General features: G+C 47.9%; 1 protein-coding gene across 3 annotated transcripts in view; it reads right to left on the bottom strand.

Moving 5' to 3' along the window:
- LOC141065424 (uncharacterized) overlaps positions 1-15,251 on the bottom strand; it is a 102,284-nt gene that overhangs the window by 56,229 nt on the left and 30,804 nt on the right. For all 3 annotated transcript variants that reach the window (XM_073557918.1, XM_073557917.1, XM_073557916.1), the window contains exon 3: positions 14,990-15,166. In XM_073557918.1, coding sequence (XP_073414019.1) covers positions 14,990-15,166 — 177 coding nt within the window. The remainder of the gene's footprint in view (positions 1-14,989; positions 15,167-15,251) is intronic.

The following is a 15,251-nucleotide window of genomic DNA, read 5'->3' as shown; positions in this document are numbered from 1 at the left end:
GTACTGTATAATCTCCCAGCAGTCTCCTCTCATCACTCAGAATCCTCCAGTGTATACTGTATAATCTCCCAGCAGTCTCCTCTCATCACCCAGAATCCTCCAGTGTATACTATATAATCTCCCAGCAGTCTCCTCTCATCACCCAGAATCCTCCAGTGTATACTATATAATCTCCCAGCAGTCTCCTCTCATCACCCAGAATCCTCCAGTGTGTACTGTATAATCTCCCAGCAGTCTCCTCTCATCACCCAGAATCCTCCAGTGTATACTGTATAATCTCCCAGCAGTCTCCTCTCATCACCCAGAATCCTCCAGTGTGTACTGTATAATCTCCCAGCAGTCTCCTCTCATCACCCAGAATCCTCCAGTGTGTACTGTATAATCTCCCAGCAGTCTCCTCTCATCACCCAGAATCCTCCAGTGTGTACTGTATAATCTCCCAGCAGTCTCCTCTCATCACCCAGAATCCTCCAGTGTGTACTGTATAATCTCCCAGCAGTCTCCTCTCATCACCCAGAATCCTCCAGTGTATACTATATAATCTCCCAGCAGTCTCCTCTCATCACCCAGAATCCTCCAGTGTATACTGTATAATCTCCCAGCAGTCTCCTCTCATCACCCAGAATCCTCCAGTGTATACTATATAATCTCCCAGCAGTCTCCTCTCATCACCCAGAATCCTCCAGTGTATACTGTATAATCTCCCAGCAGTCTCCTCTCATCACCCAGAATCCTCCAGTGTATACTATATAATCTCCCAGCAGTCTCCTCTCATCACCCAGAATCCTCCAGTGTATACTATATAATCTCCCAGCAGTCTCCTCTCATCACCCAGAATCCTCCAGTGTATACTGTATAATCTCCCAGCAGTCTCCTCTCATCACCCAGAATCCTCCAGTGTATACTGTATAATCTCCCAGCAGTCTCCTCTCATCACCCAGAATCCTCCAGTGTATACTGTATAATCTCCCAGCAGTCTCCTCTCATCACCCAGAATCCTCCAGTGTATACTGTATAATCTCCCAGCAGTCTCCTCTCATCACCCAGAATCCTCCAGTGTATACTGTATAATCTCCCAGCAGTCTCCTCTCATCACCCAGAATCCTCCAGTGTATACTGTATAATCTCCCAGCAGTCTCCTCTCATCACCCAGAATCCTCCAGTGTACACTGTATAATCTCCCAGCAGTCTCCTCTCATCACCCAGAATCCTCCAGTGTATACTGTATAATCTCCCAGCAGTCTCCTCTCATCACCCAGAATCCTCCAGTGTATACTATATAATCTCCCAGCAGTCTCCTCTCATCACCCAGAATCCTCCAGTGTATACTATATAATCTCCCAGCAGTCTCCTCTCATCACCCAGAATCCTCCAGTGTGTACTGTATAATCTCCCAGCAGTCTCCTCTCATCACCCAGAATCCTCCAGTGTATACTGTATAATCTCCCAGCAGTCTCCTCTCATCACCCAGAATCCTCCAGTGTGTACTGTATAATCTCCCAGCAGTCTCCTCTCATCACTCAGAATCCTCCAGTGTGTACTGTATAATCTCCCAGCAGTCTCCTCTCATCACCCAGAATCCTCCAGTGTGTACTGTATAATCTCCCAGCAGTCTCCTCTCATCACCCAGAATCCTCCAGTGTGTACTGTATAATCTCCCAGCAGTCTCCTCTCATCACCCAGAATCCTCCAGTGTGTACTGTATAATCTCCCAGCAGTCTCCTCTCATCACTCAGAATCCTCCAGTGTATACTGTATAATCTCACAGCAGTCTCCTCTCATCACCCAGAATCCTCCAGTGTGTACTGTATAATCTCCCAGCAGTCTCCTCTCATCACTCAGAATCCTCCAGTGTATACTGTATAATCACCCAGCAGTCTCCTCTCATCACTCAGAATCCTCCAGTGTACACTGTATAATCTCCCAGCAGTCTCCTCTCATCACCCAGAATCCTCCAGTGTGTACTGTATAATCTCCCAGCAGTCTCCTCTCATCACCCAGAATCCTCCAGTGTGTACTGTATAATCTCCCAGCAGTCTCCTCTCATCACCCAGAATCCTCCAGTGTGTACTGTATAATCTCCCAGCAGTCTCCTCTCATCACCCAGAATCCTCCAGTGTGTACTGTATAATCTCCCAGCAGTCTCCTCTCATCACTCAGAATCCTCCAGTGTATACTGTATAATCACCCAGCAGTCTCCTCTCATCACTCAGAATCCTCCAGTGTACACTGTATAATCTCCCAGCAGTCTCCTCTCATCACCCAGAATCCTCCAGTGTATACTGTATAATCTCCCAGCAGTCTCCTCTCATCACCCAGAATCCTCCAGTGTGTACTGTATAATCTCCCAGCAGTCTCCTCTCATCACTCAGAATCCTCCAGTGTATACTGTATAATCACCCAGCAGTCTCCTCTCATCACTCAGAATCCTCCAGTGTACACTGTATAATCTCCCAGCAGTCTCCTCTCATCACCCAGAATCCTCCAGTGTGTACTGTATAATCTCCCAGCAGTCTCCTCTCATCACTCAGAATCCTCCAGTGTATACTGTATAATCACCCAGCAGTCTCCTCTCATCACTCAGAATCCTCCAGTGTACACTGTATAATCTCCCAGCAGTCTCCTCTCATCACCCAGAATCCTCCAGTGTGTACTGTATAATCTCCCAGCAGTCTCCTCTCATCACCCAGAATCCTCCAGTGTACACTGTATAATCTCCCAGCAGTCTCCTCTCATCACCCAGAATCCTCCAGTGTGTACTGTATAATCTCCCAGCAGTCTCCTCTCATCACCCAGAATCCTCCAGTGTATACTGTATAATCTCCCAGCAGTCTCCTCTCCTCACCCAGAATCCTCCAGTGTATACTGTATAATCTCACAGCAGTCTCCTCTCATCACCCAGAATCCTCCAGTGTGTACTGTATAATCTCCCAGCAGTCTCCTCTCATCACTCAGAATCCTCCAGTGTATACTGTATAATCACCCAGCAGTCTCCTCTCATCACTCAGAATCCTCCAGTGTACACTGTATAATCTCCCAGCAGTCTCCTCTCATCACCCAGAATCCTCCAGTGTGTACTGTATAATCTCCCAGCAGTCTCCTCTCATCACCCAGAATCCTCCAGTGTGTACTGTATAATCTCCCAGCAGTCTCCTCTCATCACTCAGAATCCTCCAGTGTATACTGTATAATCACCCAGCAGTCTCCTCTCATCACTCAGAATCCTCCAGTGTACACTGTATAATCTCCCAGCAGTCTCCTCTCATCACTCAGAATCCTCCAGTGTACACTGTATAATCTCCCAGCAGTCTCCTCTCATCACCCAGAATCCTCCAGTGTATACTGTATAATCTCCCAGCAATCTCCTCTCATCACCCAGAATCCTCCAGTGTATACTATATAATCTCCCAGCAGTCTCCTCTCATCACCCAGAATCCTCCAGTGTGTACTGTATAATCTCCCAGCAGTCTCCTCTCATCACCCAGAATCCTCCAGTGTATACTGTATAATCTCCCAGCAATCTCCTCTCATCACCCAGAATCCTCCAGTGTATACTATATAATCTCCCAGCAATCTCCTCTCATCACCCAGAATCCTCCAGTGTATACTATATAATCTCCCAGCAGTCTCCTCTCATCACCCAGAATCCTCCAGTGTGTACTGTATAATCTCCCAGCAGACTCCTCTCATCACCCAGAATCCTCCAGTGTATACTGTATAATCTCCCAGCAATCTCCTCTCATCACCCAGAATCCTCCAGTGTATACTGTATAATCTCCCAGCAGTCTCCTCTCATCACCCAGAATCCTCCAGTGTACACTGTATAATCTCCCAGCAGTCTCCTCTCATCACCCAGAATCCTCCAGTGTATACTATATAATCTCCCAGCAATCTCCTCTCATCACCCAGAATCCTCCAGTGTATACTATATAATCTCCCAGCAGTCTCCTCTCATCACCCAGAATCCTCCAGTGTGTACTGTATAATCTCCCAGCAGTCTCCTCTCATCACCCAGAATCCTCCAGTGTATACTGTATAATCTCCCAGCAATCTCCTCTCATCACCCAGAATCCTCCAGTGTATACTGTATAATCTCCCAGCAGTCTCCTCTCATCACCCAGAATCCTCCAGTGTACACTGTATAATCTCCCAGCAGTCTCCTCTCATCACCCAGAATCCTCCAGTGTATAGTGTATAATCTCCCAGCAGTCTCCTCTCATCACCCAGAATCCTCCAGTGTGTACTGTATAATCTCCCAGCAGTCTCCTCTCATCACCCAGAATCCTCCAGTGTATACTGTATAATCTCCCAGCAGTCTCCTCTCATCACCCAGAATCCTCCAGTGTATACTGTATAATCTCCCAGCAGTCTCCTCTCATCACCCAGAATCCTCCAGTGTATACTGTATAATCTCCCAGCAGTCTCCTCTCATCACCCAGAATCCTCCAGTGTATACTGTATAATCTCCCAGCAATCTCCTCTCATCACCCAGAATCCTCCAGTGTACACTGTATAATCTCCCAGCAGTCTCCTCTCATCACCCAGAATCCTCCAGTGTATAGTGTATAATCTCCCAGCAGTCTCCTCTCATCACCCAGAATCCTCCAGTGTGTACTGTATAATCTCCCAGCAGTCTCCTCTCATCACCCAGAATCCTCCAGTGTATAGTGTATAATCTCCCAGCAGTCTCCTCTCATCACCCAGAATCCCTCAGTGTATACTGTATAATCTCCCAGCAGTCTCCTCTCATCACCCAGAATCCTCCAGTGTATACTGTATAATCTCCCAGCAGTCTCCTCTCATCACCCAGAATCCTCCAGTGTATACTGTATAATCTCCCAGCAGTCTCCTCTCATCACCCAGAATCCTCCAGTGTATACTGTATAATCTCCCAGCAGTCTCCTCTCATCACCCAGAATCCTCCAGTGTGTACTGTATAATCTCCCAGCAGTCTCCTCTCATCACCCAGAATCCTCCAGTGTATACTGTATAATCTCCCAGCAGCCTCCTCTCATCACCCAGAATCCTCCAGTGTATACTATATAATCTCCCAGCAGTCTCCTCTCATCACCCAGAATCCTCCAGTGTACACTGTATAATCTCCCAGCAGTCTCCTCTCATCACCCAGAATCCTCCAGTGTATACTATATAATCTCCCAGCAGCCTCCTCTCATCACCCAGAATCCTCCAGTGTATACTGTATAATCTCCCAGCAGCCTCCTCTCATCACCCAGAATCCTCCAGTGTATACTGTATAATCTCCCAGCAGCCTCCTCTCATCACCCAGAATCCTCCAGTGTATACTGTATAATCTCCCAGCAGTCTCCTCTCCTCACCCAGAATCCCCCAGTGTGTACTGTATAATCTCCCAGCAGTTTCCTCTCATCACCCAGAATCCTCCAGTGTATACTGTATAATCTCCCAGCAGTCACCTCTCATCACCCAGAATCCTCCAGTGTATACTGTATAATCTCCCAGCAGTTTCCTCTCATCACCCAGAATCCTCCAGTGTATACTGTATAATCTCCCAGCAGCCTCCTCTCATCACCCAGAATCCTCCAGTGTATACTGTATAATCTCCCAGCAGCCTCCTCTCATCACCCAGAATCCTCCAGTGTATACTGTATAATCTCCAAGCAGTCTCCTCTCATCACCCAGAATCCTCCAGTGTATACTGTATAATCTCCCAGCAGCCTCCTCTCATCACCCAGAATCCTCCATTGTATACTGTATAATCTCCCAGCAGCCTCCTCTCATCACCCAGAATCCTCCAGTGTACACTGTATAATCTCCCAGCAGTCTCCTCTCATCACCCAGAATCCTCCAGTGTATACTGTATAATCTCCCAGCAGCCTCCTCTCATCACCCAGAATCCTCCAGTGTACACTGTATAATCTCCCAGCAGTCTCCTCTCATCACCCAGAATCCTCCAGTGTACACTGTATAATCTCCCAGCAGCCTCCTCTCATCACCCAGAATCCTCCAGTGTACACTGTATAATCTCCCAGCAGTCTCCTCTCATCACCCAGAATCCTCCAGTGTATACTGTATAATCTCCCAGCAGTCTCCTCTCCTCTCATCACCCAGAATCCTCCAGTGTATACTGTATAATCTCCCAGCAGTCTCCTCTCCTCTCATCACCCAGAATCCTCCAGTGTGTACTGTATAATCTCCCAGCAGCCTCCTCTCATCACCCAGAATCCTCCAGTGTACACTGTATAATCTCCCAGCAGTCTCCTCCCATCACCCAGAATCCTCCAGTGTATACTGTATAATCTCCCAGCAGTCTCCTCTCCTCTCATCACCCAGAATCCTCCAGTGTGTACTGTATAATCTCCCAGCAGCCTCCTCTCATCACCCAGAATCCTCCAGTGTACACTGTATAATCTCCCAGCAGTCTCCTCCCATCACCCAGAATCCTCCAGTGTATACTGTATAATCTCCCAGCAGTCTCCTCTCCTCTCATCACCCAGAATCCTCCAGTGTGTACTGTATAATCTCCCAGCAGTCTCCTCTCCTCTCATCACCCAGAATCCTCCAGTGTGTACTGTATAATCTCCCAGCAGTCTCCTCTCCTCTCATCACCCAGAATCCTCCAGTGTGTACTGTATAATCTCCCAGCAGTCTCCTCTCCTCTCATCACCCAGAATCCTCCAGTGTGTACTGTATAATCTCCCAGCAGCCTCCTCTCATCACCCAGAATCCTCCAGTGTACACTGTATAATCTCCCAGCAGTCTCCTCCCATCACCCAGAATCCTCCAGTGTATACTGTATAATCTCCCAGCAGTCTCCTCTCCTCTCATCACCCAGAATCCTCCAGTGTGTACTGTATAATCTCCCAGCAGCCTCCTCTCATCACCCAGAATCCTCCAGTGTACACTGTATAATCTCCCAGCAGTCTCCTCCCATCACCCAGAATCCTCCAGTGTATACTGTATAATCTCCCAGCAGTCTCCTCTCCTCTCATCACCCAGAATCCTCCAGTGTGTACTGTATAATCTCCCAGCAGCCTCCTCTCATCACCCAGAATCCTCCAGTGTACACTGTATAATCTCCCAGCAGTCTCCTCCCATCACCCAGAATCCTCCAGTGTATACTGTATAATCTCCCAGCAGTCTCCTCTCCTCTCATCACCCAGAATCCTCCAGTGTGTACTGTATAATCTCCCAGCAGCCTCCTCTCATCACCCAGAATCCTCCAGTGTACACTGTATAATCTCCCAGCAGTCTCCTCTCATCACCCAGAATCCTCCAGTGTATACTATATAATCTCCCAGCAGTCTCCTCCCATCACCCAGAATCCTCCAGTGTATACTGTATAATCTCCCAGCAGTCTCCTCTCCTCTCATCACCCAGAATCCTCCAGTGTATACTGTATAATCTCCCAGCAGTCTCCTCTCATCACCCAGAATCCTCCAGTGTATACTATATAATCTCCCAGCAGTCTCCTCTCATCACCCAGAATCCTCCAGTGTACACTGTATAATCTCCCAGCAGTCTCCTCTCCTCTCATCACCCAGAATCCTCCAGTGTGTACTGTATAATCTCCCAGCAGCCTCCTCTCATCACCCAGAATCCTCCAGTGTATACTGTATAATCTCCCAGCAGCCTCCTCTCATCACCCAGAATCCCCCAGTGTACACTGTATAATCTCCCAGCAGCCTCCTCTCATCACCCAGAATCCTCCAGTGTACACTGTATAATCTCTCAGCAGTCTCCTCTCATCATCCAGAATCCTCCAGTGTATACTGTATAATCTCCCAGCAGTCTCCTCTCATCACCCAGAATCCTCCAGTGTACACTGTATAATCTCCCAGCAGTCTCCTCTCATCACCCAGAATCCTCCAGTGTATACTGTATAATCTCCCAGCAGCCTCCTCTCATCACCCAGAATCCTCCAGTGTATACTGTATAATCTCCCAGCAGTCTCCTCTCATCACCCAGAATCCTCCAGTGTACACTGTATAATCTCTCAGCAGTGTCCTCTCATCACCCAGAATCCTCCAGTGTATACTGTATAATCTCCCAGCAGTCTCCTCTCATCACCCAGAATCCTCCAGTGTACACTGTATAATCTCTCAGCAGTCTCCTCTCATCACCCAGAATCCTCCAGTGTATACTGTATAATCTCCCAGCAGTCTCCTCTCATCATCCAGAATCCTCCAGTGTATACTGTATAATCTCCCAGCAGTCTCCTCTCATCACCCAGAATCCTCCAGTGTATACTGTATAATCTCCCAGCAGCCTCCTCTCATCACCCAGAATCCTCCAGTGTATACTGTATAATCTCCCAGCAGCCTCCTCTCATCACCCAGAATCCTCCAGTGTATACTGTATAATCTCTCAGCAGTCTCCTCTCATCATCCAGAATCCTCCAGTGTATACTGTATAATCTCCCAGCAGTCTCCTCTCATCACCCAGAATCCCCCAGTGTACACTGTATAATCTCTCAGCAGTCTCCTCTCATCACCCAGAATCCTCCAGTGTACACTGTATAATCTCCCAGCAGTCTCCTCTCATCACCCAGAATCCTCCAGTGTATACTGTATAATCTCCCAGCAGCCTCCTCTCATCACCCAGAATCCTCCAGTGTATACTGTATAATCTCCCAGCAGTCTCCTCTCATCACCCAGAATCCTCCAGTGTACACTGTATAATCTCTCAGCAGTCTCCTCTCATCATCCAGAATCCTCCAGTGTATACTGTATAATCTCCCAGCAGTCTCCTCTCATCACCCAGAATCCTCCAGTGTACACTGTATAATCTCTCAGCAGTCTCCTCTCATCACCCAGAATCCTCCAGTGTATACTGTATAATCTCCCAGCAGTCTCCTCTCATCATCCAGAATCCTCCAGTGTATACTGTATAATCTCCCAGCAGTCTCCTCTCCTCACCCAGAATCCTCCAGTGTATACTGTATAATCTCCCAGCAGTCTCCTCTCATCACCCAGAATCCTCCAGTGTATACTGTATAATCTCCCAGCAGCCTCCTCTCATCACCCAGAATCCTCCAGTGTATACTGTATAATCTCCCAGCAGCCTCCTCTCATCACCCAGAATCCTCCAGTGTATACTGTATAATCTCTCAGCAGTCTCCTCTCATCATCCAGAATCCTCCAGTGTATACTGTATAATCTCCCAGCAGTCTCCTCTCATCACCCAGAATCCTCCAGTGTACACTGTATAATCTCTCAGCAGTCTCCTCTCATCACCCAGAATCCTCCAGTGTATACTGTATAATCTCCCAGCAGTCTCCTCTCATCACCCAGAATCCTCCAGTGTATACTGTATAATCTCCCAGCAGCCTCCTCTCATCACCCAGAATCCTCCAGTGTATACTGTATAATCTCCCAGCAGCCTCCTCTCATCACCCAGAATCCTCCAGTGTATACTGTATAATCTCTCAGCAGTCTCCTCTCATCATCCAGAATCCTCCAGTGTATACTGTATAATCTCCCAGCAGTCTCCTCTCATCACCCAGAATCCCCCAGTGTATACTGTATAATCTCCCAGCAGTCTCCTCTCATCACCCAGAATCCCCCAGTGTAGACTGTATAATCTCCCAGCAGTCTCCTCTCATCATCCAGAATCCTCCAGTGTATACTGTATAATCTCCCAGCAGCCTCCTCTCATCACCCAGAATCCTCCAGTGTATACTGTATAATCTCCCAGCAGCCTCCTCTCATCACCCAGAATCCTCCAGTGTATACTGTATAATCTCTCAGCAGTCTCCTCTCATCATCCAGAATCCTCCAGTGTATACTATATAATCTCCCAGCAGTCTCCTCTCATCACCCAGAATCCTCCAGTGTACACTGTATAATCTCCCAGCAGTCTCCTCTCATCACCCAGAATCCTCCAGTGTACACTATATAATCTCCCAGCAGCCTCCTCTCATCACCCAGAATCCTCCAGTGTATACTGTATAATCTCCCAGCAGCCTCCTCTCATCACCCAGAATCCTCCAGTGTATACTGTATAATCTCCCAGCAGCCTCCTCTCATCACCCAGAATCCTCCAGTGTATACTGTATAATCTCCCAGCAGTCTCCTCTCATCACCCAGAATCCTCCAGTGTATACTATATAATCTCCCAGCAGCCTCCTCTCATCACCCAGAATCCTCCAGTGTATACTGTATAATCTCCCAGCAGTCTCCTCTCATCATCCAGAATCCTCCAGTGTATACTGTATAATCTCCCAGCAGTCTCCTCTCATCACCCAGAATCCTCCAGTGTATACTATATAATCTCCCAGCAGCCTCCTCTCATCACCCAGAATCCTCCAGTGTATACTGTATAATCTCCCAGCAGCCTCCTCTCATCACCCAGAATCCTCCAGTGTACACTGTATAATCTCCCAGCAGCCTCCTCTCATCACCCAGAATCCCCCAGTGTATACTGTATAATCTCCCAGCAGCCTCCTCTCATCACCCAGAATCCTCCAGTGTATACTGTATAATCTCCAAGCAGTCTCCTCTCATCACCCAGAATCCTCCAGTGTTCACTGTATAATCTCCCAGCAGCCTCCTCTCATCACCCAGAATCCTCCAGTGTACACTGTATAATCTCCCAGCAGCCTCCTCTCATCACCCAGAATCCTCCAGTGTATACTGTATAATCTCCCAGCAGTCTCCTCTCATCACCCAGAATCCTCCAGTGTATACTGTATAATCTCCAAGCAGTCTCCTCTCATCACCCAGAATCCTCCAGTGTATACTGTATAATCTCCCAGCAGTCTCCTCTCATCACCCAGAATCCTCCAGTGTATACTGTATAATCTCCAAGCAGTCTCCTCTCATCACCCAGAATCCTCCAGTGTATACTGTATAATCTCCCAGCAGTCTCCTCTCATCACCCAGAATCCTCCAGTGTATACTGTATAATCTCCAAGCAGTCTCCTCTCATCACCCAGAATCCTCCAGTGTACACTGTATAATCTCCCAGCAGCCTCCTCTCATCACCCAGAATCCTCCAGTGTACACTGTATAATCTCCCAGCAGTCTCCTCTCATCACCCAGAATCCTCCAGTGTATACTGTATAATCTCCCAGCAGTCTCCTCTCATCACCCAGAATCCTCCAGTGTATACTGTATAATCTCCCAGCAGTCTCCTCTCATCACCCAGAATCCTCCAGTGTACACTGTATAATCTCTCAGCAGTCTCCACTCATCACCCAGAATCCTCCAGTGTACACTGTATAATCTCCCAGCAGTCTCCTCTCCTCTCATCACCCAGAATCCTCCAGTGTATACTGTATAATCTCCCAGCAGTCTCCTCTCATCACCCAGAATCCTCCAGTGTATACTGTATAATCTCCCAGCAGTCTCCTCTCATCACCCAGAATCCTCCAGTGTACACTGTATAATCTCTCAGCAGTCTCCACTCATCACCCAGAATCCTCCAGTGTACACTGTATAATCTCCCAGCAGTCTCCTCTCATCACCCAGAATCCTCCAGTGTACACTGTATAATCTCCCAGCAGTCTCCTCTCCTCTCATCACCCAGAATCCTCCAGTGTATACTGTATAATCTCCCAGCAGTCTCCTCTCATCACCCAGAATCCTCCAGTGTATACTGTATAATCTCCCAGCAGTCTCCTCTCATCACCCAGAATCCTCCAGTGTATACTGTATAATCTCCCAGCAGTCTCCTCCCATCACCCAGAATCCTCCAGTGTATACTGTATAATCTCCCAGCAGTCTCCTCTCATCACCCAGAGTCCCCCAGTGTATACTGTATAATCTCCCAGCAGTCTCCTCTCATCACCCAGAATCCTCCAGTGTATACTGTATAATCTCCCAGCAGTCTCCTCTCATCACCCAGAATCCTCCAGTGTACACTGTATAATCTCCCAGCAGTCTCCTCTCATCACCCAGAATCCTCCAGTGTATACTGTATAATCTCCCAGCAGTCTCCTCTCATCACCCAGAATCCTCCAGTGTATACTGTATAATCTCCCAGCAGTCTCCTCTCATCACCCAGAATCCTCCAGTGTATACTGTATAATCTCCCAGCAGTCTCCTCTCATCACCCAGAATCCTCCAGTGTATACTGTATAATCTCCCAGCAGTCTCCTCTCATCACCCAGAGTCCCCCAGTGTACACTGTATAATCTCCCAGCAGTCTCCTCTCATCACCCAGAGTCCCCCAGTGTATACTGTATAATCTCCCAGCAGTCTCCTCTCATCACCCAGAATCCTCCAGTGTACACTGTATAATCTCCCAGCAGTCTCCTCTCATCACCCAGAGTCCCCCAGTGTATACTGTATAATCTCCCAGCAGTCTCCTCTCATCACCCAGAATCCTCCAGTGTATACTGTATAATCTCCCAGCAGTCTCCTCTCATCACCCAGAATCCTCCAGTGTATACTGTATAATCTCCCAGCAGTCTCCTCTCATCACCCAGAATCCTCCAGTGTACACTGTATAATCTCCCAGCAGTCTCCTCTCATCACCCAGAATCCTCCAGTGTACACTGTATAATCTCCCAGCAGTCTCCTATCCTCACCCAGAATCCTCCAGTGTATACTGTATAATCTCCCAGCAGTCTCCTCTTATCACCCAGAGTCCCCCAGTGTACACTGTATAATCTCCCAGCAGTCTCCTCTCATCCCCCAGAATCCTCCAGTGTACACTGTATAATCTCCCAGCAGTCTCCTCTCCTCACACAGAATCCTCCAGTGTATACTGTATAATCTCCCAGCAGTCTCCTCTCATCACCCAGAATCCTCCAGTGTACACTGTATAATCTCCCAGCAGTCTCCTCTCATCACCCAGAGTCCCCCAGTGTATACTGTATAATCTCCCAGCAGTCTCCTCTCATCACCCAGAATCCTCCAGTGTATACTGTATAATCTCCCAGCAGTCTCCTCTCATCACCCAGAATCCTCCAGTGTATACTGTATAATCTCCCAGCAGTCTCCTCTCATCACCCAGAGTCCCCCAGTGTACACTGTATAATCTCCCAGCAGTCTCCTCTCATCACCCAGAATCCTCCAGTGTATACTGTATAATCTCCCAGCAGTCTCCTCTCATCACCCAGAATCCTCCAGTGTATACTGTATAATCTCCCAGCAGTCTCCTCTCATCACCCAGAATCCTCCAGTGTATACTGTATAATCTCCCAGCAGTCTCCTCTCATCACCCAGAATCCTCCAGTGTATACTGTATAATCTCCCAGCAGTCTCCTCTCATCACGCAGAATCCTCCAGTGTATACTGTATAATCTCCCAGCAGTCTTCTCTCGTCACCCAGAATCCTCCAGTGTATACTGTATAATCTCCCAGCAGTCTCCTCTCATCACCCAGAATCCTCCAGTGTATACTGTATAATCTCCCAGCAGTCTCCTCTCATCACCCAGAATCCTCCAGTGTATACTGTATAATCTCCCAGCAGTCTCCTCTCATCACCCAGAATCCTCCAGTGTATACTGTATAATCTCCCAGCAGTCTCCTCTCATCACCCAGAATCCTCCAGTGTATACTGTATAATCTCCCAGCAGTCTTCTCTCGTCACCCAGAATCCTCCAGTGTATACTGTATAATCTCCCAGCAGTCTCCTCTCATCACCCAGAATCCTCCAGTGTATACTGTATAATCTCCCAGCAGTCTCCTCTCATCACCCAGAATCCTCCAGTGTATACTGTATAATCTCCCAGCAGTCTCCTCTCATCACCCAGAATCCTCCAGTGTACACTGTATAATCTCCCAGCAGTCTCCTCTCATCACCCAGAATCCTCCAGTGTATACTGTATAATCTCCCAGCAGTCTCCTCTCATCACCCAGAATCCTCCAGTGTACACTGTATAATCTCCCAGCAGTCTCCTCTCATCACCCAGAATCCCCCAGTGTATACTGTATAATCTCCCAGCAGTCTCCTCTCATCACCCAGAATCCTCCAGTGTACACTGTATAATCTCCCAGCAGTCTCCTCTCATCACCCAGAATCCTCCAGTGTATACTGTATAATCTCCCAGCAGTCTCCTCTCATCACCCAGAATCCTCCAGTGTATACTGTATAATCTCCCAGCAGTCTCCTCTCATCACCCAGAATCCCCCAGTGTATACTGTATAATCTCCCAGCAGTCTCCTCTCATCACCCAGAATCCTCCAGTGTACACTGTATAATCTCCCAGCAGTCTCCTCTCATCACCCAGAATCCCCCAGTGTACACTGTATAATCTCCCAGCAGTCTCCTCTCATCACCCAGAATCCTCCAGTGTACACTGTATAATCTCCCAGCAGTCTCCTCTCATTACCCAGAATCCTCCAGTGTATACTGTATAATCTCCCAGCAGTCTCCTCTCATCACCCAGAATCCTCCAGTGTATACTGTATAATCTCCCAGCAGTCTCCTCTCATCACCCAGAATCCCCCAGTGTACACTGTATAATCTCCCAGCAGTCTCCTCTCATCACCCAGAATCCTCCAGTGTATACTGTATAATCTCCCAGCAGTCTCCTCTCATCACCCAGAATCCTCCAGTGTACACTGTATAATCTCCCAGCAGTCTCCTCTCATTACCCAGAATCCTCCAGTGTATACTGTATAATCTCCCAGCAGTCTCCTCTCATCACCCAGAATCCTCCAGTGTACACTGTATAATCTCCCAGCAGTCTCCTCTCATTACCCAGAATCCTCCAGTGTATACTGTATAATCTCCCAGCAGTCTCCTCTCATCACCCAGAATCCTCCAGTGTACACTGTATAATCTCCCAGCAGTCTCCTCTCATTACCCAGAATCCTCCAGTGTATACTGTATAATCTCCCAGCAGTCTCCTCTCATCACCCAGAATCCTCCAGTGTACACTGTATAATCTCCCAGCAGTCTCCTCTCATCACCCAGAATCCCCCAGTGTACACTGTATAATCTCCCAGCAGTCTCCTCTCATCACCCAGAATCCTCCAGTGTATACTGTATAATCTCCCAGCAGTCTCCTCTCATCACCCAGAATCCCCCAGTGTACACTGTATAATCTCCCAGCAGTCACCTCTCCAGTCAGCAGCTCTGTGATCTCGGTGGTGAGATCTAGGACCTTCTTCTCAGGCATCGGGGAGTGTGGGGCTTCTGTGATGGGGCTCTCATTACTGCTCCCTCCTCCGGATACATGGAGATGGATGATGGGAGTCACACAGTCACCTGATGTCTTCTTCTCTATTGTGTAATCCTGTATAAGGAGAGATGCTGATGAATATTACACATAAGGAAACATAAGACAGTTTATGTGTTGTCTCTGCAGCTGCCCATCCATC

Source organism: Dendrobates tinctorius, unplaced genomic scaffold (assembly GCF_039654945.1).
Source record: "Dendrobates tinctorius isolate UK_male_01 unplaced genomic scaffold, ASM3965494v1 ptg000251l, whole genome shotgun sequence".
In the NCBI taxonomy this organism is placed as follows: domain Eukaryota; kingdom Metazoa; phylum Chordata; class Amphibia; order Anura; family Dendrobatidae; genus Dendrobates; species Dendrobates tinctorius.
This window is presented reverse-complemented; position numbering and strand designations above follow the sequence as displayed.